This window comes from Triturus cristatus, chromosome 4_1, assembly GCF_964204655.1.
Source record: "Triturus cristatus chromosome 4_1, aTriCri1.1, whole genome shotgun sequence".
Lineage (NCBI taxonomy): Eukaryota > Metazoa > Chordata > Amphibia > Caudata > Salamandridae > Triturus > Triturus cristatus.
The window spans coordinates 1,119,917,838-1,119,944,866 of record NC_140585.1 but is presented as its reverse complement, the minus strand read 5'-3'; the positions used below and the strand labels follow the sequence as shown (position 1 = coordinate 1,119,944,866).

General features: G+C 44.0%; 1 protein-coding gene across 2 annotated transcripts in view; it reads right to left on the bottom strand.

The window, feature by feature from the left end:
• The window catches only part of SRPK2 (SRSF protein kinase 2), a 727,507-nt gene that overhangs the window by 266,895 nt on the left and 433,583 nt on the right, over positions 1-27,029 (bottom strand). For both annotated transcript variants that reach the window (XM_085654150.1, XM_085654149.1), the window contains one exon: positions 2,672-2,826. In XM_085654150.1, the coding sequence (XP_085510276.1) occupies positions 2,672-2,826 (155 nt within the window). The remainder of the gene's footprint in view (positions 1-2,671; positions 2,827-27,029) is intronic.

The window sequence follows — 27,029 nt, the reverse complement described above, 5'->3', positions numbered from 1 at the left end:
CGAGCGATAGATGAATACACCCAGATCTCTGAACGTGGTAGAGTGCCACGTGAGGGTCATACCGTTTAAAGAGACATCTACCTCGGTAGTGTGAGCGCTGAATGAATAAACCCCCGATTTGGCCCAGTTTACCCGGAGTCCTGACTTCCCCTCAAAGGATGTAAGTATATCAGCTATGGACGTCGGGATCGCAGTAATGTCCCTGAGGTACAGCAAGAGATCTTCAGCATATAGGGAAACGGCATGTACCCGTCTCCCAGTCGTATCCCCCATTCCTCCCCATCCCTCCGCAGTAACATGGCTAAAGGTTCCATAGCCAGGGAGAGCAACAACGGAGATAGTGGGCACCCCCGACGTGTCCCCCGCTTCACTCCGATATTATCAGAGATTAACCTACCTGTACGGACCCGGACAGTGGGACGCTGATACAATAAGCGCATCATGTTTAAATAATGGTCTCCTAGTTCGTATTTACCCAGCACAGCTGCCAGATACAGCCACTCCAACGAATCGAAGGCTTTCTCCAGATCGAGCACCAAGCAGCCCAAACGAGGCCAAGCTTGTGTGGCGTACTGCTGTATCCTAAAAAATCTACGTATATTGAGGGAGGTGAATTGCGATGGGACAAATCCATTCTGATCAGGGTGAACCAGGGTTTTCACCAGCGGTGAAATACGCCTAGCTTACAACGAAGCAAAAATGTAGTCCGTGTTAAGGAGCACCAATGGGCGATATGAGCCCAATAGGTTGGGATTTTTATCTGGCTTGAGGAGGGAGACCAGCAAAGCTTCATTTTGCGTGGTAGTGAGGGAGGATTCGCCAAGCACCGTTTCATATACCGTAAGCAGTTGTGGTACCAAAATATGTGTATAGGCTTTATATAATTCAGTCGGCAGACCATCTGGTCCAGGCGACCACCCATTAGACAGAGAAAAGATGCTGTCCCGAATCTCCTGACTGAATAGAGACATTCAGATAATCGCTTTGTGTGCGCGTTGGGTGCGGCAGGGTAAATCCATCCAAATACGACTATCTCCAGGGTCGTGGCTCGCACGCGCGATTTATATAAGTCGCGGTAATGTATCACAAACGCATTATGGATATCGCGCTGTGTGTATGCTATTGCCCCTGTCGCTGTTTTCACTGACGCTATGGGTGCAGCCGAGTCATTCTGACGGATGAGCCATGAGAGCAATTTGCCTGCCTTGTCGCCTATACGGTGTGTTCTCGCCGAGTGTGCAGCATAGTTAAGACATCGCAGTCGCTCAAGCAACCGCGCATGCGCCTCCAGGAGGGAGCTGTGCCGCTCCCGAGTGCCATCTATGTCTGCCTGTTCTGCGGCAGTTATCCTGCTCTCCACAACGAGGAGATCCCTCTCTAGCTGTGCGCGCATGCCCGCCTGTGTCCCCAAACAGTGTCCCCTAACAACCACCTTAAGGGCATCGCACTCCACCAATGCCGGCGTGGCTGTCCCCGCATTATCCTCAAAATACTGTTCCACTGTAGATGCCAATAAGTCTCGGAAAGGCGCGTCCAGGAGAGTATCCGGTTGAAGGCGCCAAATTAGTATCGGCCGCAACTCATCCTCCCACTGCAGCTCCATGGTGTGCGGGTTATGATCGGAGTGCGTACGCCCCATATAGGTAGAATCTGTAACACACTGCAGGAGATCATCTGACACCATGAATCAATCCAAACGCACGTGTAACTTATGAGCCCCGGAGTAATAAGAGTACACCCTATCTAATGGACATCTGTGCTGCCACACATTGGAGAGGTGCCACTGCGATGCCCAGTGTCCCAATGCTTTAGCAGCAGTACATGTGACGGTACCAGGCAGTGGCGGAAAGGACCGGTCCAAGGAGACGTCCAGTACACAGTTATAGTCACCACCCAGAATCATAGGAAGATCAGGCCACAGAGACAATTTTTGCGATAAAAGATCTAAAAAAGCAGCCTCCCCCGTATTAGGTGCATAAAGCGATGCCAGGATTACCTGCTTCCCATCAAGCACCCCCTTCACTACAACGTATCTGCCCTTCCCATCTATTAATGCATCTGTGACTTTAAATGGGGCGCCCGGACGTACCCACACTAGGGCTCCCCCTGCATAGGCAGAATGCCCCGTCGCATACAGCTGCCCCTTCCATCATCGGTGTAATCGCACGACCTCTGCCCGAGCTAAATGTGTACTGGAAGGCTGGATCCATGGCAGATTTTGGCTCCTGAATCAGAACAGAGCCCATGTACACAAACTATGGTTATTCTGAAAACCCCGTCATGGATCCAGCCGTCTTCAAACTATGCTGGTCTGTGTTGCTTTAAAGCAATGCTCGGATATGCAGTAGGCAAGGATACAACATTCTCCAGTTTGAAGGATTATGTACTTCTCCACCCAACACTCCTTGGAATCTTAATTAGTATGACATATTGCCTCCAGAAACATGATGTTTTGCTCGCTGGAGGAGTTGTTAATTTGCTTGGAAACTGGGACACACCTAATTGAAACATCTTCTAATTCTTCAGACTGCTGAGTCAGATGACATTTATGAGGCATGAGTGCACAGAGTTGCTAACATATAAATGCACCTTTTAATTTACAACATTGGAGGTGATGCAAGAAGGAAACTACCTATGACTTGTAATCAGACAAGAATGTCTTCACACACACCTTTGCAGTAATCCGCAGGATCTTCTTGTTCCTCATCGTCAGAACCAAGAATCTCCTCCTCTGGCTCCTGAGGTATTGGTTCCGGCAAAGGAGGCGGAGGCGGCGGTGGAGGCGGTGGCGGTGGTGCAGAGGGAGCTTTCTGCTGAGGCTCTGGCCTGCAAAACAGAAGATGGTTCATTATGAAAACAGAAAAGTGAGCATACAATATTCCAATCACAGTTTACACAAATATACTGCGACATCCAGAAAAAGATACCATGAACGATACCAGAGAGCTGGCTTTACTTCCAAATATTATGTCAAGCTAGCCATCTGAAACACTTGTGTCAGGGGTTGCTTGGTTTATTTCCAGGTTGGCCTGTGTGTTATTTTACCAAGTCAAAGCTGTAATCCTGTGTCTGGAGTGGTAAAAGGCTTTGGCCATTTTTCAGCTCAGCGTAGATGGCACATGCTAATCCTATTCTTAAAGATTTTGTTACAAAACATGGCAAAAGGCTTTGGCACTCTCTAGTTTGGCGTGGATGGCACAGTGCTAAACAAATTATGCTAGCGATAAAGGCAATTGAGGTGAGCAGATTCAGAGTGCCCCTAAACTTGGAAACGACCTAGAGTCCCCTGTAGACAGACAGACAGACAGACAGAGACAACAGGTATAACATTTCTGAAATATCAAAACTATTTCAAATAAACACTTTAGAATTATTAAAAATCATCTAAGTGAGCTATGGCAAAACATCTTGATTAAATGGAAATCTGTGTCAAAAAGGCAGTTGCGTTAGTCTCCTATAAAAGCTTATGATCAGGTGAGAGATTGGTGTGCTCATATTTTAGTATCAAATATTTTTTTCATCTACTTCCCTCACTGGAATTGCTGAAGCCTGAAAGTGGATCTGAGAAACGCCAGCCCACAAAGGCTACCAGCTGAGAAGCAGTATGAGCTTTTGGAGGGATGAGGCTGTACTCTGACTGTGCATTCTAGTACTCTGGTGATGGCTTTGGATGTACACAAACCGTGATGTTTTCTGTATTATTGTGCGGCAAAAACAGAGCGCAGCACCAGAAAAATGCAATTATTGGGAGCGACAATAAAACCCAAGACTTTCGGAGTAAAATCCACATAAAGCAACAGCCATCAGGAAGATGCCAAAATGGAGAAATAAGTGTCTACTGCACTGGTGATACCACTCTACCGCAGTTCATGATTACAATACCATATAACCGATATCGTTTTCATCCTCGTTTGTGCACTTCTAAAGCCAGTTGAACTTTTAAAAATACATCTTTATTTCAACCCTGAATTACACTGCCGTGTTTGCTTACTCTCCTCTCCGATCCCTTACAACTACATATCCATTACCAGTACAAAAGACAAACTTGTTGCCTTGGTATAGTTAGTTACTGGTTAATTATTAAAAGCTCAGAAACATCAAGTATTCACCTGACTATATACATCCTCAATGTAGAATAATCTTCTTAACCATGAATTTTAGCCAGAGGAAATTAAAGCAAACATAACAGCTCACTTAGCAGGGCAGGAACGTGTTATCCACCTGCTACAACTGACCAGTCCCTTTACAACCGCGCCTGATCTGCCTCTGGGATATGAATATGATTCTAGTTTGTACCGAACTCAAATCTGCCCCACCGGCCGAATGTGAAAAAGATACATTAAGCCTGTGGACTCCTCATTTTTACATCTGGCATTACATAAGACCTTTTGGATTTGATTAAAATGATATATATATATAATATGTTTATTATGTAGCTTGTTTCAGCCATCCCTTTTCATTTAGTGGTCTGTTACTGTGCCATTCACATTTTTCTTCTGCCCACTGCAACATCCAGCAGGAGAACATTGGTGAGCCTGCCTGCTATTGGCTAAGTGCACTGTTGACCATTGGCATTCTGGCCTTTCTCAAGTGGCACATCCACACACAAAGTAGTTCTCTTCTAGTATGGCAATGTATGCTTTGAGTTAAAAAAAAATATGATTATTTGTAGCCAGTTTCATTTATGTTTTCTACTGACATGGGTCAAGCAGCTGCCCAAACAATAACCTTTAACAAAAACCATGACAAAACAAAACAGGCATTGGCACAGCCAAAAAGCTGGCAACCAACGCAAGACCAAGTGGCTTTGCCAATGCGTATTCTGCTTTGCAAGGCACACAATGGTTCAGACTTCACAAGGCCCTCATGCGTTTTGCTTTAGAATGTTTTCTTTGTTGAGTGAACATGGCAGCATATAGTGGACTGTTACTGGGTTAGGAGTAATCTGGGTTTCAAGCACATACATTCAAAAGAACTCTGTCTTGCGTCCTTCATATTATGTAAGTTCAGAGACAATGTTTTGATGGTTGTAGATGGGCAGCAGGCACAGTAGTTCACATGCTCCGTCCTCTTGATCAGGAACAACATGTGTGACAAAAGCTGATGAACTCATTGAAAGTCCAGTGGCTCCACCTAAAATGCTGAAGGTAAGCGAAGTACAAAGGGATCCACGAGGGGTTTCCAGCCAAGGGGTGGCACAGTAGTTCTTCAGGTATCCATCTTGGTGGGTGTGGGGGATTGGACAATATGAAAATGGAGACCTCAGTACAGAATAGATTTCTAACCATTTATGGTAAACCACTGCTTTGATTTTCAATTATTTCGATGGCATTACCCGACACACTGTGCATAATTTAAAATCAGTAGAACACAAAGCCAGCGCATTTCAGGTCTTGGATAATGTCTAATAAATTCACAGAATCCAGTGAGGAACCTCAGTACAAATGTTTCGTGAACAGAATGTTGTTCCCTGAGGCCTATGGGTAGGTGAGCTGATGAGGCGCTGTTCTTTAGGCACGTCATAATGTGTGTGTCCTCGGTCAACGAGTTAAAGTTAATGCACTGTTATGAAACCAATAAACACAGGATGTGGCTTTGCGGCGGGATTTTCAGGAAGTGGTGCTGAGGAGAAACAGCATGTTTATAATTCAACCCTATGACCTGCAGTTGATCCTTTGTGTTTACTTACTACACATCCGTTAGCAGAAGGCAAGGTTTTCTAACAGTTGCCAGTTTAATGTAATTATTGGCCAACTATTTAATGCTCACAAATATCTAACCGTCAACAAAAAAATATATATATATACAGATCGTCAATGTATTATGTTCTTCAAAGTATGGATTCACGACAAACTGAATTCAAGCAAGTAACACACATCAAGGAGCCAGGCTAGGGTTTGTAAATGAAGTACCACTCAAATCGAGACAACACGGGGAAATCCAGGAAAAGATCAGTGAGTGCACTACTTCTCTCTTGTCATATCAAAAATAGAAATATGAAAATATTCCCATAAATTAAACAAATAATCTTCAGAGAGACACTCTCGGAAGGTCAGCACAATGTTCCATGCAATGCTCTACTAAACCATCGTGCTTCCATTGCCACTAACTGGAAAATATTACGATTAATCAACTAGCTGTGGATTTATGTTCCATGAGCCACATATGGCAACTCACCGAGACACCAGTATGACAAATATCAGAATGTTGGTGAAATTAGCACTAGAAGTATCCATTGAAATTAACTTTTTCAAAAAGAAAGATTTGATTTTGCTGGCCATCGTCTCATTAAAACAATTTGAACAGTGGTGCAGTCCTATGTCATTTGCTGAGGACTCTCAGAAGAAAGGCATATCTGTTGCCTTCTGGTGTTCGGAGATGGAACACAACAGGAGCACTGGTATTTTTTAGTAAACTTTATTATGTGCACACCATCCCATTATTTCACTCGATTTTCAATCAATTCACAGTAGCCATGCTGTAGCTGATGGTACACCGAACAAGCATTGGCATAGCCAATAGGTCTCGCCTTTGGGACCTTATAAGTGTTTAGCCATGCAACAGTTGCATAACTAAATACTTATAAGGTCCCAAAAGCGAGACCTATTGGCTATGCAAAGTGGCCGTGCGGCCGCGAAAGTGATTGCGATCGCGATCACGATCAAACATCAAGGTGGCCGTGGGGCCACGAACGTGAAACTAATCGCGGTAAAGCGTGCGCGCCCGCGCACATGCACTGTAGCTCTAGGCTGGCCTGGTAGAACTTTTTGGAGCCCTCTCAATAAGTCTCGCCAGACCAGCGCATGCGCTGGGTCGGGCGAGACCTAAAAATGACTATCTAGGATTTAAGGCCTGAGTCAGAGTTTGGCAGATCGGGTTACCCCGCCATAAACGTGATGGCTATTCCATCTGCTGTATTACAAGGCAGTTACATCCTATGGCATGTGTAATACGGTTGACGGGATATCGGTCACGTTTGTGATGGAGTAACCTGTCCGTCAAACTCGTAATCAGGCCCTCAGTCTTCTTCCTGGACAAAACAAGGGCAGTTTTCCCAAAGCAAAGGTCCTAGATGCAACTTCAAATGCAATTGATGGACAGAATGCAGAACACTGTCATACATTCACCCCAGTACAGAGATCTGTGCCTAAATCCATGTTTTTTTTGCTCACCATGCCATTCCAGTTTGGACCCAGCCATATGCAAATCAGCCTTGACCCTGAGCCCTATAGCAACAGTCCAGCCCGAACTGATGCAACTTCAGCTCTACTTAGGTCAATGGCTTAATGCTTCTTGGCACATTCCTATTTATCCTCAGAAAATAACACAAAGCTAGAAAAAAGGTCAGTAACAAAGTTTTGACTTGGTCCCACCGACAATTACATTTTTGAGAATTATTTTCGGTACTGTTGCTTTAAGTAGGCTCACTCAAAGACAAAACAGTAAATGCGAGAACCCGCCAAACCCTTTCCTCGCTCTTTTATGTTCAGTTCGGTTCCCCCTTCACTATATCAAATGTTTAAGCCAGGCGAATACATATAAAGCCAAAACATTCCTTGATCTTTCATTGCACGTCCCTGTATGGCCCAGAAGTAACTCTTAGCAAAGTCTCCAGTGCTCAGCTGGCCGTCCAGGGGTGCGGTGTTCTGACTACCCTGTAGTTATTGAAACACCCAGTGGCTCTTTTCTCCTCCAATTTAGTAGCTCGTAACTTTGCAATGTGAACCTCACTCTTTTACCTGCACAGCCTGTAACTTTAATCAAACCTACTCGTCTGCCTTTACTCTATTGTAGTGGCCCAACATGCAGACTTTGTTTTTTAATATACACTTCCTTTTGATCATCTCTGCCCTAAGAAACATTTAGACAGGACTAGAGTTGGAAAGAGTCACAGGCAATTTGTTTTTGCCAGATGCCTTAAGCTTTTTGTTTAGAAAGTGATTAGGAAGGGATGACCTTTAAATAAGTCTGGCAGGCTGTCAAGTAGGACTGAAAATTGTTAGAATAAAGGTCGCTTCGGTCATTTTTACAAAAGTAAGTTTAAAAAAATAACTGCATGGAAAAACAACCTGAAGGCACATCACCGACCCCCCCCCCCCTCCCCCCAACTCCCACCGACCCCCCCACCACGGAGGGAAATCCAATCTCTTGTGTACCCACAGCTCCTGAAAACGCGTCAGCATCCCATCACACCTCAACTTTACCAATATACCGTTATCTCCAGATCAGCAAACTACACTCTGATGATCAGCACATCGTTCGTCCTGCATCAATAGCCCTTCAGCCTCCCACCTCGGCTCATTACTTGCCTCAGAATTCCCCGCAACAGCATTAATTGCGTTGGGACTAATTGGATTATTTCCTTCTCCTCTCCCCCATACCATGTGCATTTTACTTAAGAGCCGTGGGTGCCATGATTCACAGATACAACAGCAATGAATAAGTAACAAAGACCCACACACTAAAAAACATAATGGGTGGCTGCACAGTCCACAGGCACTCAGGGCTTACATCTTATTACCCAATGTTCTCAATAATAGACATGACTTACCAGCCACTGTATTCAGAGAAAAACAATTTTGACAACTGAAAATTACACCCAAAACCATACGTATAAAACAGACATCAAACTCAGGTCCATAAATATGACAGTAATGGAACAAACAAGGATATGCCCTGGATTAGAGGACGGTGGCACTGTATTCAAAGATTAACGACCTAATTCTTATTTTTTTCCTCCAAATACCTTCTGACAAAAATACAAGGCATTACTGCACTAAAAAGGGAAAGAGCAAGACTCCTCTACAGTGTAGAGTACACATTTACAAGGAGAAATCAGACTGATAAGAAAACAATTCTACTGATCGCTTATGTACCGTAGACACACAAAACTATAATTCATATTAGCGCAGTCGTTGCTTCATTCCTAGAGGTTTTAACCACCATCAAAAAATTTGCCTTACATCCACATTCAGTGAACCCACCCTGAGGGAGGCACGCAGTCACATCAGTACCCTAAAACCTAATTTGTAGAGGGAAGAAAGGCTCTGTGAGAATTGAGCAGGAGTAGCAGGCCCGCCCTGTAGAGGGCAAAAATGAATTTATAGAATCCAGAACCAGAACCAGTACTCTAAATCTGGCTTGGAAAAGAATAAAAGTATCTGTAGAAGCAAGTACCCGAAGCAAGCATCAGTACCATAAGACCGGACTTGAAGAGGGAAAATAATGAAATATAAAAGAATGAACAAGAAGTAAGCACCATTAATTTAAAACCTGGTTTGGAAAGGGATGAAAGGATATGTAGAAGCAAGCACCAGCAGCACAAGGTTTGTTTGAAGAAAGGAGAAAGGTTGCATGAAAGCAATACCCACAAACAAGCACCAGTGTCAAAGTCTAGGAGGAAAGGCGCTGCAGAAAGAAGCACTAGAAGCAAACACCAGTGCCCTAAAGCCAGATTTGGAGAGGGGAGAAAGGGTATGTAGAAGCAAGCACCAGCAGCATAAGGCCTGATTTAGAGAGGGGAGAAAGGGTATGTAGAAGCAAGCACCAGCAGAATAAGGCCTGATTTAGAGAGGGGATAAAGGGTATGTAGAAGCAAGCACCAGCAGCATAAGGCATGATTTAGAGAGGGGAGAAATGTTCTGTAGAAGTAAGTACCAGTACTTTAAGGCCAGACTACGAGAGGCAAGAAAGGGTCTGAAAAACACAAGTGCCACAACTAGAGTATTACAGAAAACTTGCCATGTGATTGGATTGAATTATCAAATTCAAATACAACCCATTGTGATGCAACTAGTCAAGAACACAGCCCTCTGAAAATAAACGCCACCAACCTGCAGAGAACACAGGAGGCAAAAAGGTTAATATCCAGGGTCTGTGTGACAAGGACTTTACAAGTTTCATGCTTTACATGTTACCACAAAAGAGCAATGTTGGTTCTTGGAGGACGTATAGTAAATGCTGCTTCCAAAGACAAGGTGTTTCACAGGCCTGCATACATACATATTACACCCTCTTGTTTCGAGTATTTAACCACCATTGGAAAGCAACTAGCTAGAAATATCTACAACTGCGGCTCTCCTGTGGCTAACAGCAGAGACCTCGCAAACCGCTCTTATAGCTTAATTCCCAAGTGATACATCTATATACTCTCCTGAAAAGTCAGGTTCGACATTTGTCTCAAGGAAATCTGAATGTTATGGATGTTTCTCCTGAGAAAAAACTACCTGGTTGAAGGAGAAGTCAGACAACAACTTCTGTGAAAGTCAGTCAGTAGTCATACAATTGCTCAAAAAAGCATACATTTCCCCGAGGCGCTCAATCCTAACTTTACTTAACATTTGCGAAATCTTCAGGAGAGCGTCCGGCTACACTATCAACTGGTCAAAATCGATAATGTATGTGCTGCGCGGCCATCATCCTCGACTCCCTGCAGACTGCCCACTCCAAACGGCGACGGGATCATTTAAATATCTGGGTATTCACGTCACTGCATACCCTGCGGACTTTTTAAAACTGAATCTGCAACCCCCGCTAGACCGTCTCAAGCGCGACGCGCGTCACTGGGGTGCGCTGCCGCTCACGCTACTGGGAAAAGCTGCCCTATTTAAAATGATGGCCCTGCCTCGATTCGTGTATGTACTGGAAAACACGCCGTGTCGCATACCGCCTGAATACTTCCGCGCAATTGCGGCGCAGGTGACTAGCCTTATGTGGGGTGACAGACCGCCGCGTATAGCGCAATCCAAATTAACTTGCGGCTGGTATGATGGAGGGATAGCGCTTCCAGATATCCAACTCTATTACTGGGCGGCGCAGCTAAAAGTAGTTAATCAGTGGCTTCATGCTCCGCGGACGGACCCTGCATTTAAAGCAGATAGGGACATACTGGGAGAGCGAGGTGTGTTGTCACCCCTGTATGACGGTAAACTGGCTCCAGCGCTCATCGGTCCACTTAGACAGACCGTCGCCATCTGGCACGCGGCACAAGCCAAGCTAGGGTGGCGTGGGGTCTTGACCCAACTCACACCTCTGTGGGACACAAAGCAGCTCGGAAAGCTTAGAAGCAGCAGGGGCTTTGATAATTGGGACAACATCGGGATTTCCACTATTGGCGACATGTGGCACAAGGGTGAAATAATTACATTTGCGCGTCTTCAACAGCAATACGAGCTGGCGTCCTCCGAGTGGTTCCGATATACACAAATCAAGCACGCCTTGCTATCGAGGCTAGCGCCTGGCGCGACAGTACCGGAGGCGTCGCCCTTGGAGGACAGATTATTGATGGATTACATGCCAAAAAGGGCCACATCGCTTACGTACCGTAGGTTGGTCAACAACCTACCGGACCCAACGGGTCCTCTCCGCGAGAAATGGTCCCGTGATGTGGGCGAATTTGACGACCCGGAATGGCGGGAGGCGCTGGCTTCGCCGCGAGAGGCGGGTATACCCTCGAGGCTCCGGCTCATACAGCTCCGTATTCTGCACCGCTCCTACTACACCAGACACACTCTACACAGCATAGATAGCGCGACACATCCGTTCTGCTTGCGCGGCTGCGGGGAGGTGGGAAAATTCTCCCACACCATATGGGAATGCGTTGTACTCCAGGTGTACTGGAAGCAGGTGATGCGGACGCTGTCGCAGTCGGGGGGAGTGTCGCTGGTACCGGAACCTAGACGCTGCCTGCTGAATATATGGGAACCTAATGACCTCACGCGCCAGGCACAAGGTTGGGCTACGCTAGGGATTATGATAGCCAAGCGCAATACAGCCCAAAAATGGGGGACAAGGGAATCGCCGAAGTTAACTGCATGGGGAGCCGACATGGACGAGGCCATGTTTGCTGAAAGGTCGGCCTTCATCAGGCGGGTTGCCCTGGGAAATGGAGTACAGTATGGGGGGCGTGGAACAAATTCAGAGGTGACATCTGTGACCCGCCCTCAGATCAAGATGACGATGCCTCAGACTCAGATTGATGTGGGGAGACCCCCGAGGTGTGTGCGCGGGGAGGTGGATATTAAAGATGTATAGTACTGGGGAAATGCTTCCTGAGGGGTTGTCTCTAATAGTTGATACTGTACTGTTCTATATTGTGGAAAACTGCATACTCAACTGTTGTTTTGTACTGCTGCTTATTAAAAAAATAAAAACAAATTTAAAAAATAAAAAATTAATTTAAAAAAAGCATACATTTGACTTACCTACTAATTAGAAAGGTAATCAAGTTTGCACTCTGAAGTAACAAATTCCAAAAACAGTGATTACTGGGATCAAAGATGGGCGAAAGGGGCTAAGGTAAAGATTCCAAATGAAGTCAGTTCATCTCTAAGGAAACCAGAGTGCATAATTTTTCATGAATACAGGAACAAGAGATAAAATGCAAGGTGAACAATATTTTATTTTCTAACCTCATTAGTTATAGCACAAACTAACATTTACTTGTATTTCAGGCCACAACTGCCCAAGCAAGCAAGAACAAAAAACAACATAAGTTTTTAATCATGTAAATAATAATTAAAATCGCAATTCTGTCTCGCCAACAACGCCCAAGACTCTCAGAAAACACGGTTCATCCTTGCGTAGAATTACACCTCCTCAGAATCTATCCCTTCTAAGTGCCATCCCACAAAGTGAGAGACAGACTGTGGATGTATAATTTGCCCCCATTTTGGGCTGAGTGGAGGGTCCCATAGCATAAAACGGAGATGAAAATGCCAGGCGTGATGAGCCTGATGTGGGGAACTATCAGCAAGAGGCAAGCCCGGTTGGTTAAGGTTTTCAGACTAACCGGAACTTAACGGGAAGAGAGAAGGAGCAGAGATATTTTAAAATGAGTATGTCCCAAAAAGCCCTGTGTGCTGCCCATCTTGCAGAAACAAGTCTGTGTTCAATGACTGAAAAGTGCATTCAGAACATGCAGTTTAAGCTCTCATTAAGGCTGCAATCGTTTTGCCAATACAGTCTGTAGACATGATGCATTTCCTTGCAACCTCTTTATCTAAAGATGCGTCCCGAAAGGGAACAACAGAAGATATTTTAACCGAATCCTCTGCGAGTTTGGAAAATTGCTGTTGTGACAGCCCATGGAGCAAATACAATAACTTGCTGCACTTGAAGGAGAAATGTTCATTAGTGACAGTAGAACTGACTGAAGACTTCGATATGCAGCTCTGGCTCTTAAATCAGCCACAAGTCAGAAACCAAGGTTTACATAGTGGGAAGATCGATGGAAACAAGTCACAAGCTCTACGTAGTGTGCAAATCAGAGGAAAAATGTTTGGAAGTGGGATATTAAACATTACCAATTTATGGGAATACATTGTGATTCTGGCCAATCATGAGATTTTAGGGATTTATATCCACCTGACGAGTCAATAAGCTTTACTACCCATGTGTCCTACTACAATGACCTCAATGTACAGCAGCTTGGATACTGGGGGACCCTTTCAAGGGATAATTTCTATTAACTGAAAACTTGCCGAAGGCTCTAAATAAATCGGAATCTGTCTTCTGGGAAAGGGGATCTAATTGTGGAAACGGAGTAGTCTTTGGGCCTCTGAGTCATAACAGCCTGTTTTATGTTTAGAGATAAAGACATGCAGAATTTCACGGTGGCAGGACTACTACACCTGTCAAGATCATTAACTGGTAAAAATAGTGGCTGATCGTCCTCAATATGAGAGATTTCTTGGCCTCATGGGTTTATGGAAGGAATCATCTTTAAGGTCGGGGTCACACACCATTTTCTTTTCTCAATGTGGTGAAGGCATACGACACAGTGACCTTCATGTGCAAGTTGGAATCGTACAGAAATAGGTAGGAGTTTGCTTTTCCGATAATTAGTCAAACAGTTACAAACGTGATCCTCCTGTCATCACTACTACTGTCCAGCCTAGTCCTTCTACTCTGCAGTAAGAGAAACTGAGTGGAAGCTCCTTTTGGGTCTTGAAGTCAACTGCTTCCATGTTATGTAAACTGCACAATGGAGGTACCAATATAGTCCTTAAGAGTGCTTAATTTGAGCTGGTAGGTGCCAGTGGGAGCAATCGGCACTTATTTGTGGGGACTGAGACTTAATTTTACACCTCAGACACTTACCGAGAGCAAGACAATGGAGAAAGACGGAGGAAGATAAAGAAGGAAAAATGTCTCAAAGGAGGATCAGACAGAGAAAAAAGGGACAGAGTAGATTAAAGAGGCATGAGGTGGATTCAAAGTTCAAGAGCCTTGGTATTCCTCGTCCCAACATTTAACTGCACCAGTACGGCCTACTGAACAGGCCTTTGGGCACCGGCACTCATTCCTTCACAAATTAAGCACTGGACTAAGCTTGCAAATTAAAAGACATTAAAAAAATCTTGCACTTTCAAAAAAGCTTACTGTTCATTTGCTTCCACTGGAAAAAATAACCAACCAAGCAACGCTTTTTTATGGTATGAAAATGTTTCAGGAAATTGTACATAATTACTACGTGATATTTCCTTCCTATGAAGGCATTATATGTCATCATGGCAGGCAAGTCCAAAGGAAAAATACACTTAAATGACAATGCTCGTCTTGTAGCATAGTACAAGCCGCAAAGTGGCAAGCCTGCAAATTCATTAACAAAGCACTGCTGTAAAAATAAAACATTAGAAGTTACAACAAGTACATCGCCACAGCTCCCGTTCCTACAAGCTTCAAACAAGAAATTCAGGTTGGTTGTTGTACCTGGTTCTATCCAGGAGTAACAGTGCCTCGTTTATGTTTCGCAAGGCTCCTGCGTACCTGTCTAGTACAATATCTGCATTCATGGATGGACCGCCCACGGTTTACCTACCATTCACATGGGACAAAGTGGACGGATTACGACAAACTGCCACTGCACTGAGCGCGGGACACTGCAGACAGCAGCACAACGCGTGACTGGGTCTGGGGAAAAAACACATTCCTGTACTCAATGGCAAACTGCAGGCTGTGATAGGATGCCCTGTCTGGTGGAGCCAAGCCCTTGTTCAATCTAACCTGCGTATTTAAATGGGATTCTCCCATTACCAAGCCTACTCTATACAACGAGATCCCATTCGTCTCGGTATTACCCTTACTTTCCCAGGACTACTGCTAATATGGGTCTGCCACAAGGCTTTTTGAATCTGTGTTCTGATTAGATTTCCACTACTTCTGCACGTCACATATTTTCATTGAATGTAGTTACATGCATTGTAAAAAATATGTTCCCAGATTCTTATGACGCTTATTTCCTGCTGCTGTCCTCATCGCTAACAACTGGTAGCTTTTTGAACCAGGTCTAATTGTTTCGGAGTTTGAATGTTTCTATCATATGTTTGCTTCCTTAATAAACTTGCTGAGATTCTCACGTCTTCTCGCACGGCCCGTCACGTACATCTAACCTCTGGTTCACCTAGGTTCTCCATGCAGCTCCTCTTGGAGGAGTTTACAATCTGCCTCTATCACTTTGCGCAAGTGAAGCCTGGATGCATACACAATGCTCCACGTCACCTCGCCCCTAATGTGTGCAGTGGTTAAACGGCCATCCTTATTTCAGATGACACCCATCACAATGCACCTTAAAACCAGGTTGTTACATCGTTGAGCCACGTGCATCTCATCAGATATCCCAGCCTCTGCACCCTGCTCTATGCAGTGGCCGTCCAAGCCTCTCTGCCCATCTAGCTGTCCTCTCTCTTCACTAGTGCGGCCTCAATAAGAGGTCTTTATGTGCAGCGGCACAGGCCCATGGCTGCCATCTCCCAAGTCATATTTCAAGCTTTTAAGTCCCTATTAAGTTGCATTTACAAATTGGAACTTACTATTAGCCAGCAACTCCATAGTACTGCATAAAAACACACAGACGAGAAGGCCAAGGCATTGCTGCATTCTTGTGGACCATACCAAAAACTTGCAGTGGGCTTACAGTCTGCCTACTGTTTATCACTGGTTGGTTTTATTGTCACTCACTGAATCCCTCTGATTGGATGGCTTGTATTCTACCACTACTCACGTGCAGAGAACTACTTTTTCTTCTTTCAGTACTCCATGAGTGCACGTTCTCTAGCTCTCTGCCCAACGTGCTGCTAACCCCGAAAAACATGCCCTCCTCCTGCACTCCATGTTGCTCACTCATCCCTCTCCACAAGCTCGCACATTGCTTAATCCACATCCTCCCTTGCGTTTTCTTTTTTCCCACCTCCAGCCACAGCTTCATATGCCTCAATAGCTCCCCGGCCCCCACCCACATCCTGTTTCTCCCCCACTGCTCCCAACCTCTGCTCCTAAATCGACTGCTGAAGCCCTCGCAATCCTGTACATGTTTTGTTTGTTAATTGTATTTGTTTCAGCAGACTTGGCTGCTGCCCTTGGGCTGCACCGCACTGCAAAAAGTAATTTTGCACAAATACATTTTTTTTTTAAAAACCAATACTGATACAAATAGTGTCTGCCATATTGGACCAGTAAATAAACAAAAACAGATAAAGGGCCAACTGTGCTGAGGTGAAATAAGAATGAGTGAGATACTGCAGAAGCTGAAATCAACACTGGTAGTGTTGGCTTCTAAGATTTGCAGGCTATAACTGAGATCCACCAAATATTTAAAGAGGAAACCATATTTGGCTTTCAAAAGTAATTATGGTATTTCTGCTCTAAATGATTAATTAAAAGAAAGGTAAACCCTTGGAATTGTGCAGCCTGTCGTCGACAACAGTAATGCCAACAATATTTCAAAATGGAACAGTAGTAAAGTGGAGTGGATGGGAACCTTGGAGAGTGGTGATATTCTATTACTCCCAATGGTTTAAATTACTAAAAGATCCATTAGTCCAGGGTGTCTCAACCCAGTCACAATACACTAATTTTCCTTTACTAACCCATGTGCAACAATCTAATGATCCGGTTTACTCGACTTTTCAAGAAAACTAAGTTATTAAAAACTTCTGTGAAGCCTATTTTAAGGTCCTGTCCCACATGTTTGAGGAACCCTCCCTTACATCATAACATTTTCTCCAAAATATTGTACTTGTTTCACTCGAAGCGAGTGGAACACAAAAGTCAACAGGATGTGCCTCTGTGACGCTGATAGGAAAATTCCATTTGGGAATCCTGGGATTTTGCTTTCTCTACAAATGTTTAATATGACCATCATTAATGGAGGACATGAATTACTAATAACTGACATACAAAAAATATCGGCATAGGAGGCTTACATTGTGTTTGGAAGCCCTGTTTCACAAGATGGCCCCATTTTATATTGATCTTAATTACATTAACCCGTTTTATATTGATCATGATTACTTCAAAGTGAGTAATCTTGGTCTTAACGAATCTAAAGACCCACATCAGGGCTAAATTATGAACAGGCATTACAACTGATTTGCTCCCTAAAAACATAAAATTTACGCCAATGTGCTTTTTTAAAATAAACTACACCAAGAAGTGTACTCCCTGGTGGGACTGGATGGTAAACAGGTGGAGAGAAAGAGGTCAGGAAATAACAGTGGATGGGTCAGACGGGCCCAAAGACCAGTCTGCTATGTCTCCTCTCCATTAGCGTTCTTACAGTTGTGCCTCACACACACACTTCTTGGTGCCAGCAATTATAGGCTGGAGGTGAACTGTTGAAGAAGGGTGAGGTGGGTATGCATAGGACAGGATAGTCAACAACCTGGGAGGGAAGCTTGACAAGGACCTCTTCCAGCTCACACACATCTCATTGGTCCCAGCTGTTGTAATGGTTCAGTAGGGGGGCTGACAGATCTGTCAACTGGCTCAGAGGGAAGCAGATATTCCAGTTCTGGATTTTCCCCTTGTTCTTCGGCCCGACTAACAAAACACTGGGCCTGAAGGATGTGGGCTGCACAGGTTACCAAACGTATAAAAGGGAGTGGCAAATAGGATGGCCATAGAGTTCTCGCTCATCAATCTGCCCAAACTCCCCTTTTTAGGTCTTGAGTGCTGACTGCGCATGTGCTGTCCCTGCTAGAGGGGGTGTTTACTGTATGGGGCAGGGAGCCCACCCATTGCTTACCATTCATTTGTTTCATTGTCACTCTTTTTAACTGCCTCCTAATTAGGCAGTGTTTGCCAATGTCACTTCCTGTTTTTTCATTTGGCGCATCCGCTAAGTATTCACTGATTTACTTACTAATTTACTGTCCTTCCAAGTAGCCACTGATTTACTTACTAATTTACTGTCCTTCAGCTGTCCACTCGGCTGTAATTCAAGTAATTTTTATGTTCATCATTCCTGTCTGGAAGCTTCCGTCTCTGTTCTTTCTCCTTACATTCACTGTTGCTTACCCCCCCCCCCCTCCCCCCCCCCCACAACCTCCTTTTCTCTGTTGATGCTTCCCCTTCACAATTAGAGATCAGCAAGAGGGAGAAGCTAAAATGTTTTGTAGGCAGAATGTGAACTACAGCAAAATATAACTGAGCGGTATATCAAAGCCTAATCTGAATACATTTCTAAGTGAGAGTTCATCTACGAACTAGGGCTCACTGCCCACGCACTCAGCATGGTCTACTCGCAACATTTGCCCACATAACTAGTGTGGCTAAAACGCAATTAAAAATAGGGGTGGGCGGAATTTGCGAAAGTGACTTTCGCAAATTATCGCGAAAATGTTAAAAATCTCCGCAAACACACGGAAATATCGCGAAGATGCAGAAGTTTTTTTCCCGCCCGTTCGCGGTATTTTCTGCGTGGTCGCGGCTCGCCAACTTACCCATGCGGTTGCTCGCGGGCGCAACCATCTTGTTTTCACTCTTCTTGCGGTGCATGATCGCGAGAAGAAAGACGTAATCGCGCGACCAATGACATTACTGCGGGCGCGAACTGTCGCGAGACAGCGCAAATGGCTACCAACAATCCAACATTTCGTGGAGAACGCGACCGGATCGGGAAAACTTGTCGGCGAACGCGGGGATTCAGGTAAGGCGATTGCACGCGCGCGAGAATGTATTATTTTACAGCGCGAGCAAGAAACAAATTATCGCTAAGCTGCGGAATGCGGACATTTTTACATTTTCGCGCTCTCCGCGGAACGCGAAAATGTCAAATAATCGCAATTTACGTGAGCGGAACGGAAATTTAGCCCAGGCCTAATTAAAAGGAAGGAAGCAGCCTTAAACAGCAATTAGAGCACATTGCATTATGGGCATGCAAATGAACCCAGAATGTCTACCTTTTCTGCGCTGCAGTTATGGGCAAGTAAGAAATGAAACTAATATTAAGAGTGCATCCGTATTGCAGTTCTTGCCTGGGAGCAGCACAAATGTTATGCAAGGAAAAAAAATGACACAAAATTAACATGTTTTATATATAAAATACCTACATTTAAAACAGCTGTCAAGCACTTGAAGCTGGAGAGCTGGGCTTTGAGTGTACAAATTAGGACAAGACATCACATGCAATGGGATAAATATGTACTGGTCCAGAAACGTCTTTTTCAGTTTCCAGAATGAATTGGCTAGACAGCTATGATATTAGTAAACATGTGCACTTCATCGCAATATTGCTCCCACTTCCTCATGGCGCTACTGCTCCTCTGTCTTCAAGGAACTTATTTTCCCCTTTCCCCCACGTGCTACTGCTCCCCTTCCTCCCCCTCCTCCTCGCACTGCTGCTAGCCCTCCTCAACGCACTGCGCCCACTTCTCTTCTCCCTCTTCAATGCACAACTTACCCTTTCTTGTTTATTCACATTTCATTTGTTTTCTAAAACTTCTCCAACTTCCCATAACTGCCCTTCATCAGTTTTTCTCCTTCCTCTACCTGGTTGTTCTTTTTTCTGCACCGTCGTTAACCCCCCCCAACTACCTGACATTCAGCGCCCCTCCTATGAATTTGACTTTTCGACTCGCTGAAAAGCGTTCTGCTCCAGGAGAATTTACCGCGATGTTCCCTTCCACCACCATTTATTGTACTTTTTGTGTTGGACCTCACAGCACTCACTATTCAACCTTGTGGTCCAATAACTACTTTGGTACTTTATTAAAACGTTTTAAAAATAAGCACTAGCCGCCTGAAGGCACCGCAGCTCACTCTGAGGGTGCTAAATGAACATAGCATGACAGTATATTCACTCATCACGTAGGAATATCACCCACCACCTCCACACACCTCTCTTTACCTTATAACATAGGACAGTGAGTTAGGCTCTCGCTAATGGGATATAATTGCATTAACAGGCTTCAGACCAGACAGGATGACTTGTACCGTAATCCTATGTGGGTCGATACAAGGAGTACACCTATGCTGAGTAATAATAACACTTGCTATGCAATCAGATAGGTAAATTGTTAATGTAGTAGGACTTTTGGGATCACCATCATGCTATAAACAAGTGGTCGGCGCTGTGAAACTAGAGACATGAAGTTGCCTTGGTTGGTACAGTCTGCTAGTGTCAAGAGCCTTGCTTGTAACTGAAAGCCTAGGCCTGCAGAATAACAAGCAGAACTTTAATAAATGACAGGCCATACTTCCATCTAAATACTGACCAAGCCTTAGTTCGTCTCATAGGCAAGACCCATAGCCTTTGCCTGTGCTTGTTTCAACAAAGGGAAGGCTATTTTGAGTATTTTATTCTAAACCGTTTTTACTACAATGAAAAAGGGATCCATGTAATTATTGCAATGAAAGGCACATGAAGAAGCCTCTTTGATAAATTGAGAGCAACTAAGAAAAAACGCAATAATACCTAGTTTGAAGTGGTAGAACATCCGAGATCAAAATACACTCGTTTATTTTTAAACCTAACACTAAAAGTCATCGGCACAATTAATGAATCTTCATTATCAGCCCATCAGGTACACTGATTATGAACTATTCAAATGAGGTCTGTGACTAAGGAGGCAGATGAGCATGTTCTACATCGCACATACTTCTTCTTGGCCTACTTTTCCTCTAGATGACGTACTGTAAAATCACTTCTGCGACCCATGTTTAACTGCTCAAACCGCAAGGGAGCATGGGAAGCTCAGTGTTTGGAAGGGTTTTCCAAAACGTCTAGACCCAAACGGATACATTACTAGCAGCACCAGTCTGTCCACCACACAGGAAAGCCCTGGCAAGGTACTGGTAGCAAGCTGTAAACAAGCACAGGTCGTGGTTTTATGGCTATATCCCAGGCCTGTACTTTTGTTACACCCACGTTGGGTCACAATGTTCTTCACACTTCACATATTTACCCATGGTGCCCAGGTTATTATGGTTAGTGGCCAGGCACTAGGCCAACACATGAGTGAGGGTAAAAGTCTGGGGGATTTAACAAGTGCCATCAAAATATACCAAGAGCATAGTCTTGAGTCTGGTCGTTCATAACTCGGACGAACTTTTTATACACACAACCAAGGCAGTTATGATTAGGCGGAAATTGTGATCAACTTTGCTATGAAAAATGAATTGGAGTTAGAAAACAAAGTGTTGGATAGGCATTCCTACCTGAACAGATTATTTCTAAATATAAAATTATGGAGTCCTATCTCACAAGATTATCCAAACAATAAGCTCCTTTTCCCCCCACATTGTATGTCATTTGTGTCAACCAAAAATGAAGCACTGCCATGTTACTAGGGCAAAAAATTGTCACACAGAAAGCTTAAAGGCAAAAAAATATATTCTTGTACGGCTAAATTCCGAATACGAAAAAGAATCATTAGAAAACATGGAGCGCTTGAAAATGGACTGCTGCTTGTTTTTCAAATGATCTCATTCAGATAATTTCGCTATGCTGTGGGCCAATCGATAAGCACAGAGTAACATTTGTGGCCAAGCATTTGCATTGCCAACTCAACTGTGCGCCTTTGTGCTGACAACACAAAGAGATGCACAAAAACAAAGAGTATCCTTAACAATGGGCTGGCTTGTGCTCTGCCACCACAAACATGCCCTTTCAGCTTTGATAACAGTGTTACTGCGCCTACAGCTGATCCGTTGTCCTGCATCCCAGTCGCATCAGAGGATGCTAAGGGTATGTACCAAACAGCAGTAGACCTCCTCGACCAGGTCCAAGGGGATTCCCTTCATTAGATTTTGTGAGGAAATCCCTCCAGGTACAAAACTCAATCAAGGTTCCCAGGCGCTTGTGGTAACACTTTGTCTCTACAGCTTTATGATACTTTCTCTACTTTGCAAATATTAAAATCATCAATCTAACAGTGACAATTTAATGAATATTGTAAAATAAAAACATTAAAAAGCACAACTTCTGGCATTTTGCTGGCCTATTTATAGTCAAGGTCAAGTGTATGACGTGTTGCACTACCGCCAAGCCATGTTATCTCGTTCAGTAGACTAGAGATGCCGGATAAAACGTGTTCCTTTTGCTTTGAAGCTTCTAAAAGAGAAAAAAAATATACATTCCTCAGATTTATACCCTAAAGTCATTCAAACGACAGGTGTTTTGAGCTTTTTTTTAACTCCTGGTTTCTAAATCCATATTTGCACAGGGCAAAGCGCCCCAGCTCAGGCCAGCATGGCATTCTCTCTGATCCTGGGCCTTCATTCATGCTAAACAAATGCTCTCGAAGGACGTGTGGGGAACATTTGGATCCTGTATGATCCTGGAGAAAGGTTTATAAGGGTAGAGGATTTCTATTCCACATGATTAACAGTATCTAATAATAAAAGAAAGAATGCTAACTTGGCTGGAGAGGACGCCAAACACCAGCAAGTTCCGACAGCTTACAGGCCTCCAGGTACCAGACGCATCAGTTGGTGAACCTTTTCTAGAAGTGGGCCTGTTAAAAGAGCATCAAAACGGTTGTGTCCCGTATTAAACGTCTATAGATGGAACAATGTAATTACAATCAGAGTCCTGGATAAAAGAGAAGATGCAAAATGATAATGGACAGATAGCCAGTGCTTGGGACAACGCGGCACACACAAATGTCAAAGCTGTTCAGCAGGGCAAATGGCTGGGTGAGCTAAACTCTCACAATAGATCACTACCTCGCCTGCAGGTCACAATTTTAAATCCTGGCAGGGTTGACTCAGCCTTTCACCCTTCTATGGCCAATGCATTAAGGGACATTAAGTTAGGTAGCACTAGGGCTTAACAGAAGAGCACAACTTTAGCTGCAAGCCCTTCATTCAAAAGGCTACTTCTACCATCAGAAATGCATATAGAACCAGCATTTTAATGTCACAAGAGCACTTCTCACCTGTCACTTGTGTCATTCGTTTTGTCATGTGGGTGTCACACAAGACATGCCTGTGCCCACAACGATGGATAAAGTGAATGTGCAATCAGTGAGTACTACATTGACTAGTGCTAGCCTGTGTCTTCATCAACTCTCCAATCGAAAGTGCAGGGAAAGGAAGTGGATTTACACTGGAGAGTGCCACACTCTGCCAGGCTCGGCATGAGTACCTGGACAATAAAAGTGGCAAGGTGGTAGGTGGAATGACAGGGGTAAACACAGGCAAGCACAGCAGCAATGGGGTCCGCCATTATAGCAGACAGAACCCCAAAGTATTTGTTAGAGACAATAACCAAGAGCTCGAGTCTAGACTCCATTTTGTGTATTGTGACAGCAGCATTTACCACCCAGGAGGGGGTGTCTAGATCACTGAATATTGAGCAAACCCACCTATAGTCAATTACAAGAGAGGCTGTAACAGCACTACACTGAGGAGAATGGTATGCTGAGGACCCTGGTGATACTACAGGCAAGGTTTGAGAAGAAGATGGTAACCATAAATGGTAAAACAGTTATTTCATCCGAGGTCATCCCAGAGGCACAAAACATTTGAAGAGGAAACTAATGAGACTGCGAACCTCAACTTTCACTGAATGCCAAGTCACCTGGATTTACCCTGAACACAAACCTCACCCTCAAGAAACACATTGCCAAAAAACACAAAGACAGCCTGATACCAGATCTCTCTTCCAAAGAGAGTCTAACCATTTCTTCCAGCAAGCAACTTCAGAACTGCAGAACTGCTGCTGAGATTGAAGACTCAACACCTCTTTAAGGAACACTACATCGCAATGAACTAACTGTCCACAACTCAGCTTACTCTTCTCTTACTCTTTGACCCTATTTGGCAATGTCCAGTGGCCAATGTCTTTTGGCTACATTTGCGCTATAGAAACAACATATGCAAACATACAAAGATCTACTGTCACATCATATCTCTTCATTGTTAGATTTTCTACTATATAACGGCGAGTCCAACTCGAAACCAACAGGCAATGACCCCCAGCCCTTCACATTTGGCAAATTTTGGACCCTTCCTTGCCCAGGAGACAATTATATCTGCCTTCAGCCCTGAAACCACTGCATATAGGGTTCCCTGATTTCCAGGAGAACCAAGGAGGCTGGAGATTGGACCAGTTCCTGTAGAGGTGAGAATGGTAGGCCAAGAGTGTGGGGAGGATGTGGTCTGACGGCTAGATTGCCGACTTTGGTGCTAGAAACGAAGATTCGAGCCTCGGGTCGCATCAACATCCTGTGAATCTGAGCAAATCACTTAATCTCCCCGTGCCTGAATGTGACCTTGTGTAATGTAACTGGTGCTCATGTAAAGTGCTCCAATACCTTCGGGTCGAGTTTGCGCTATATAAATCTGCATTAAAAAAATAAAAAGTATTTCTTTCTGTCTTAGTGATGGCTTTACGGGTACATGAAAAGTATAAAAAGAAGTGTTAATGTTTGTACAGTGTACAGCTGAAAGACTGAAAAAGTCTGTTTTAATGGGGTGAGGCTGATTAATGTCACCTCATTGAAATTGAACTGTTCGGTTACACTTGCAGTGGGGAGAGTGCATTTCTTATCAAATGTGTGCATCACTGTGGGTTGCATCTGACCTAAATTAAATACTTTTAGTGTAAACAACCCTTATGTACGTAAGGTCTTCAAAGAAGTGTCATAAATGGATAAGAATAGAAGCAAAAGACACATATGCCGCCTATCGTAAAACAAAAGTCCAAAACGTATGTTTGCCGTTTTGCGGCACTGTGACTGTGTAAATCATTGCTGAATTTACAAAGGAAGCACTACAAGCTTAGCAGTAAAAGGTATGGTAATACAAAACGTATGTTTTACTTTACAGAAGTCTCCGTTCCCCGAAAGTAAAAATATAGTGAAACCCAATAACTGTGTATACTGACTGATTGTGGCTGTGTTTAAAATCTCTTGCGCAGATTCACTAAGGCAAAAAGAACTGTTGATGGACAGAATGCAGAACAATGTCATACATTCACCCCAGTACAGAGATCTGGGCCTAAATCCATTGGTTTTTTTTGCTCACCACGCCATTCCAGTTTGGACCCAGCCATATGCAAACCAGTCTTGACCCTGTGCCCCATGGGAACAATCCAGCCCAAACTGCCAGGCCAGGTCCTCCCTGGACCGGAAACAAGCATCCTAGGACCGGTTTCGGGGTTTCACCCATTTTCAGCCAGGATAGCTTGATTCCAGGGACATGGAGAACATGGGACTCACATCTGAGCATACCCGTCCCACTCGGGCCATGTTGCAGGAGTCCTTCATCTCCTGATGGCCCCATCAGGAATTAGAAGGTCCACGGCGTTACCAAGACCCAAACTTATTTAGCACTGTGATTTTGGCTGCTAAAAGCAACCGAAATCTCTGGAAATAAACAGCAGGGATGATCGAGCCAGTACCTGAGGAATCGGACCTGAATGATCAAGTCTCCAATTAACTGCTCAATACTCGAAGAGTCGGATTTATTTATGTATTTATAAAGTTTTGTATAGCGCTAACATGACCCGTGATTAAATCAGGGATCCACATTAACGTCTATACTCGAAGCTAAAGAGATCCCCAGCATCTCCGTGGGTGAAGAATTAACCGTCCTGCATCCGGTGAACCCGTAATGCGGGATAACGCGTAAGAAATAAGTGATTATTGAAAGGTAATTTATAACAATATAAAAGGCGCTCAAACTGGAACGCACCGTAAAAGGTTAGTCAAAGAAAAAAACGAGTCCAAAAGGTTTAGCCAATGATCGCAGCGTAAAATATATTAGAAGGAAAATACTGAAGTGACATTTTCGAGTAGGAATTTTCAATTATCGCATAGGTGTGAGCTCAATGAAGATATGCCACATGGTGGACATTTATTTAACAGGATTGTAAACTATGAATACAGAGATGTGAGGCGTCCTTCCGTCATAAAAAAAAGGTTTCTGCTCTGGCACTAAAGCTACGTATATAGATAGCCGTGTGAAAACCACCAGTGGAACTCAAATAAAAACTGAAACCAACCCTCTGCTAGGTTACCGGAGGGTCACTGAATTAACTGAAGTGCAATGATAGGGCAACAGCAGTGCTAAAGTCAACACTCTGGACCGATGCAAAGGAGACAGTGACTTTGTAACCTCGTGATGTCATTAACGTATTCATTACTAAAGTTATTAGTAAGCTTGAGGATGAATTGGAGCGTTTTGTGCCACCCGCACGTGCGTGTCAGCCCCCAACTAAGTGGTAAATAAACATTTTGCGCATTATTTCCGTGCTTTCGCAATCACTTAGAAAGTCTTCCTGCCTTTAATTAAGGCTTCACCTTTCTGTTCATATTTTTTTTTCCCTTGAAGATTGCAGTTCTTAGAAATCTAGGTTTAGCAAAAACAGTAGTTCCTTTAGAACACAAGAATTCCAGGGCATCGTTCGGCACCGAAAAGAACATTTTTCTCTACAAGCCAAAGCTGAACGTTTTGCGCACATGCCATTTGGTGAAAATGCATCACGACATGATGGGGCTTGTATTAGCCCGTCTGTTAAACCCAAAAGCACAACACTGCATCAAGGGCTAGAGTCTGCAGCTAGTGCTACCAACAACAAAACATGAACAAACACACGGGTATTGTTGTCAATCAGAACGGTGCAACAATACAATTATTGTATTTGCGCGAGATTGCGTATTCTACTTTAATTGTTTCTAGGGCAAGCCGTAGCCGCCTGTGCCACTGCATGATGTTGGCACTGCAGTATTTTCAAGTCGCATGGTCTCAGTGCAAAATACATTTTATTAAAACAGTAGTGCATTTTGTTCTAGGTTCCACAT